This window comes from Trichechus manatus, unplaced genomic scaffold (genome assembly GCF_000243295.1).
Source record: "Trichechus manatus latirostris isolate Lorelei unplaced genomic scaffold, TriManLat1.0 scaffold00110, whole genome shotgun sequence".
NCBI lineage: Eukaryota > Metazoa > Chordata > Mammalia > Sirenia > Trichechidae > Trichechus > Trichechus manatus.
Window position 1 is genome coordinate 5214488 of NW_004444046.1, and position 5358 is coordinate 5219845.

A 5358-nucleotide genomic window follows, 5' to 3' on the forward strand; every position below is an offset into this window, starting at 1 on the left:
GTTTTGTGAGTTGTAAAGATGAAGAAATGACTTTTCTGATAATGAAGGCAATATATAGGGGGAAAGACAACTAAGAGTTGGAGAGAGAGAAAACGTGCAACAACATCAATTCCTAGATCCAGGAATCGAGCCAATACATTCATGATAGGTAGTGTTGTACTACAGTGGCTTTACGTAAATAGAGTTCTGACTGATAGAGACTTTAGGGCAAGGGCAGTGAGGATAGAGAAGGCGGATTGATTTGAGAATTGTTTAGGAAGCAAACCTACTACGACTTGGGATTAAATGTGAGAGGTAGGGCAAAAAAAGGTAGCACCTAGGTTTCTTCCTGGAATGGATGTGTGTATGTAAGAGAATATAGTTCAAGAGCCAGATTTGGAGGAAGACGATAAGTTTGGGACATGCTGAATTGAGGTATGTCTGGGACATCCAGATGGAGATGTTTGGTAGGCAGTATGAAGCTTGGGGGAAATGTACATGAATGAGATATGAATTGGATATTGATATAAGCATCGGAATGTTGGTGGTAGTTGAAACAATAAGAGAGGACAGGATCACCTAGGTGAATGTGTAAAGTGGGAGGAGTAGTTGGAAACACCAACATTTAAGGAGCAAGTGGAGAAAGGGAAGCCATGAAGGAGATAGAGAAGAAATGATCAGAGAAGTATGAAGAGAAGGTGTAGAGGTAAGGAGTAAATATACTGGAGGTGAGTGGAAGAGCTGAGGTCAGAGAGTTGGATGTTAGTTTAAGATTCTTGAGGTAAAACAGTTCCAAGACCAAGGTGTGGCCACGAGGGTGGTGGCTGATGTGGCACTGGTGGAAGTAAAGGCCTTGGGCATGACAATATCCAGGCAGGGATAGACTAGGTTGGTGGATGGGTTTATCTACTGGATGTTCAAATTGCCTGGGATTACGGCAGAATCTGGGCTGTTGAAGAAGACTATGAGAGGGAGTGACTGGGAGGTAAGGAGATCAGAATAAGTAAGAGTTGAGGGTAGTAGGGCCAAGGGGCAGGAGGATGAGCTTTAATGGATGCTTACCACTGACAGGCATGGGGCTAAGAGCTTTGCATATATTTTCTCATTTAATCCTTACAGCAATGCCATCAGTTAAGCACCATGATTAGCCCCACTTTGCAGATGAGGAAAATGAAACTTTGATAGGCTCTGGAATTTTCTGAAGACTGCTCAGCTAGGCAGTGGTGGAGCTTTGACATGATAGTGGAAGAATACGGATCTGGAAGGGCAGTGGGGAAGCAGACGTAGCCTGATCTTCCTGACCTTGCGAGTGGGATAGGAGTATGGAAAGAGGGTGGCAGGGGAAGCAGTGTCCTTAGAGTTGAATCAGGTTTTAGCAAAGGCCAGAAGGAGAAAGGGCTGTTATGGAAAAGGATGATGAGTGTGATACGGAGAAGAAGTTGGAAATTGGGTCAAGGGAGAGCCGAGGTGGGGATAATGATATGGGAGTGGAAAGAAGACAGTGGAAGGGGACTTTAGTTTAGTTTCAATCATAGGAGCGAGAGACCTGGTTGAAGAAACTTGCAATAAATATTCTAACTTTGGCACAAGTTACTTTGGTCCTGGCCCTGGCTGGGGGCTCTAAGCAGATTCTGGCTGGCCCCAGTGGGGAGAGGAGTCAGCTACAAGGTGTAGAGAAATGTTAAGGATGTGGCCGTAAGTGGAGAGATGGCATCCACAACTGAGGGAGAGGCAGGGTAGGATTTTCTTTTGGTGCCTGGTGCAGGGAGAAGGCATTTGTCAATTTCTGTGGTGTAAATACTCCCACCATAGCCAATTTCAAGTTAACAACATGATGTGAAGTTGGAAAAATATGTGTACCATTGGGGCTCTTGGCAGCTGGTGTGAGCTGGTTCTAGCACAAAACTGATCAGGCTAACCTTAGACCCTCCATGAGAGCAGTGGAAAAGTCTAGATTATATAGTGATCATGACACTGTGGTCATAGAAGTGGGCTCACAGAATGCCAGGAGCAGTTCTGGTTTCTAGATGTAATGTAGCACTGTGAAGGATAAGATGTGGTGCTCCATTCACAGACTCATTGTGGTCTGTGGAGCGGGCCATAATGGGGTGAGGTCTAGAGGAGACTGCGCAGTTCACATCAACCGGGCAGAACCATTAGGTCTATCTGCCCTGTGTCCTCTGTGGGACCCTCTGGTTATATGTGTGCCAGTGTCCTACCATTACTATCCTGTTCTATACGATAAAGCTTCTGGATTTATAAATTCATGGTGAGTAAGAATCTGACACTTTCCCCTAAGTAATTTCTTTGCCAAATAAGTTTGGAAATGACTGCAATCAGGTTAACAGAATTTCAAGTACCTAAGAAATTCATCCACATGAATAATTTATTTTTATCTGTAAGAAAAAAAAATCCTCTGTTTTGCAGAAACTTCGATTATTAGGATATTCATGCATATGAGAGGATGACTTCAGGAAAAAAGCATAGTGGTAAAACCAACAGGGAAAATAAGCCACGACAGGAGATTAACAAACATAGTCTGGAAGTACCGTCCTCATCAAATTAAAAAGTCAAATATAAACCAGTGCATTTTCTGGTTGTGCACACACCACGTGTGCATCCTACATAATGGTACAACATTAATCAGTGCTTTTCTTATGATGGAATGCATACACGGACTCCCAATGTAAGTTAAGAGTCCTATTTCTTCTGAAACATTTGAAAAGACCAAGACATTCACTGTCAGTAATGGGCTGACCCACATGATCTGCCACCAAAAAAACCCAGCAAATCCTCATGCTTTTGCAATATGACCATCAAGAAGCAGGATGTTTTCCTTTTCCTTCTTTTTCAAATTGCCCATTGACCTACCCCTGGCATTCTAAGGAGAGGCTGTGGATTACAACCCAGGAGAAGGCAAACCAGCCTTCTCTACTGGTTTGGTGTGCAGGAAAGAGGAAAAGGAAATAGGAGAGCCATTTCACAATTTATGAACACGTAAGTCCTGGTAAACCAAACCCATTGCCGTGGAGACAATTCTGACTCATAGGAGTTTTGTGACTCTTTCTCAGGGATAGAGAACGAACTAGTAGAGTTAGTTCTGTAGAATATCAATCCGTTGAGGTTAGTGGCAGATGGTGATTTGTGATTCTCACGATAGCCTTCAGTCTCCTAGCCTGGCTCCTTCCTGCTTGGGGCTTACAATGCCAGTTTGAGGCTTGCCAAATCCCAATCACAGCAGATTTACTGATTTCTCTATTAGCTAGTATGCCTACCCTTTGTTTATTATTTATATCCTAGCATCATCCACCCCCTCGCAAGGGTTTGATCCATCTTCCAGTGAAAAGCAGAGTTATAATAAAAATAGAACCATTAGAACCTAAATGGGAATGAGCGGTTGGCACAAGTAGGGGCACTAGAATGTTATTTATATTGAAAAGCCGAAGAAGGGGGAAAACTGCTACAATTGAGCCAAAATTTAGCCCTGAACTCCCTGGCAGCCAAGACAAAAAGGGAACATGATGAACCACTCTTCTGCCACTTCATACATCTCACTACTAAGTTCTCTGGAAGGGTGGGGTGTACAGTAACCAGGCCAGCAAGCATGCTTTCCACAGGCTTCCCATGCACTGAGACACTTACCTGATAATATGGATGCAACGGCTGCAATGATGAAGGACACAATGACACCAGGTCCTGCCATTTCCTTGGCCACCAGGCCAGAGACCACGTACATACCCGTGCCCACACAGCTGCCAACACCAAGAGAGATGAGGTCCACGGTGGTAAGCACCTGGGCTAGCTTGGTGCCGTGTGCTGTGGTGGCCCCAGTTCCCTCCAGCATGGACTCCACTGGTTTGGTGCGCAGAATCCTGGAGTGCATGGCGTACCAGGCAGCCCCCCATTGCACCCGCCGGGGGTCCAGGGAGGCAAGGAAGCCACTCATCTTGAGTGATAGGGGTTGTGGTGTAGGTCAGCTGATGGAAGAGGGCTATAGATGCCTTAGTGGATGGTTCTGGAATTCATCTAGTGAACAGGGATCTCCCTTTTAGGAAAGGTCCAGAGGGACCCAAAGCAGTCTTCTCCTGGTCATGAATGTCTGCAAGCAAAACACAAGAAAGGAGAGGATGAGACCAAGTGGGAAACAAACCATAACTGGGAGGCATAAACCAAAACCAAATCTATTGCCGTTGAGTTGATTCTGACTGGTACGGATGCTATAGGACAGAGTAGAATTGCCCCATCGGGTTTCCAAGTAGTGGCTGGTAGATTCGAATTGCCGACCTTTTGGTTAGCCGCCGTAGCTGTTAACCTCTACATCACCAGAACTAGCTGGATGTTAAGGTACTGAACTGGTAGAAGTCTATCCTATGCACTCGCAACCTGGGAGGGATGCATTTTTAAAGTACAGCCGAACATTCCAAGTACTGCGCTGATATGCCTAGGACATTTACATTTACACTAAGTATAAGCCCATGTAATCTACTAATATTATTAATTACTACTACTTAGCACTTAATGTAACACTTGTCTGCCACTAGAGGGTTTTTGAACGTAAACTAATTAGAAGAATCAGGTGAAATATGGCAGCTTGGTTCACAGGGTTTGAGTGACAGCCTTACTGGTTTCATTTCCTCCTAGATCTGACAGTGTCACCTTATGCCATGTTTTTACTCTTGACAACCGCTTAAGTACCACTACAGCTGGATAGTCAGTGTATATGCCAAAACCATTTAAAAGCCTGGAGTGTCTGCATTCATTTCATGTTTGGATTTGTGAGAAAATGTGCCACATGTATACAAGGAAGGATGTAAGAAAGACTGCCTTGGTTGCGGTCTTGTGGGGAAACTAATGGACTAATATACTTAATCTTAACCCAACTCGCATGTATTGAGCATCCATTATGTGCCAGGAAGGGTGTTAGGCTTGGGATGCAAAGTTGTGGTCCTTGCTCTCTTGGGGCTTCCAGTCTAGAACTGGAGGTGATGAACATTCAAATCACAATGCTAGTGAGAGATGTTTTTTTTTTTTTTTTCCTGAAAAGTTTATCTTTTATTATTTTTCTTATTACAAAAGCATAGCATGTCTATTATGGAAGAATCAGACCATATAGGCAAAAAACAAACGTGAGTAAACAAAATACTACCTACCTATTGATGATCTATCATTAAAAGCTGATTTATAGTTTTTAGACCTTTTTCTATACTTGTATATGCATATGTTTGCACGGCGGTTAAAAGCTCTGCTGCTAACCAAAAGGTGGGCAGTTTGAATCCACCAGCTGCTCCTTGGAAACCCAATGGGGCAGTTCTACTTTGTCCTATAGGGTTGTTATGAGTTGGAATGGACTCCACAGCAATGGGTTTGGTTTATATATAT

General features: G+C 43.8%; 1 protein-coding gene across 1 annotated transcript in view; it reads right to left on the bottom strand.

Moving 5' to 3' along the window:
* Nucleotides 1-5358, bottom strand: part of SLC7A14 (solute carrier family 7 member 14) — a 133212-nt gene that overhangs the window by 67356 nt on the left and 60498 nt on the right. Inside the window, exon 2 of the mRNA XM_004383461.1 lies at nucleotides 3622-4078. Coding sequence (XP_004383518.1) covers nucleotides 3622-3925 — 304 coding nt within the window. The 5' untranslated portion in view covers nucleotides 3926-4078. The remainder of the gene's footprint in view (nucleotides 1-3621; nucleotides 4079-5358) is intronic.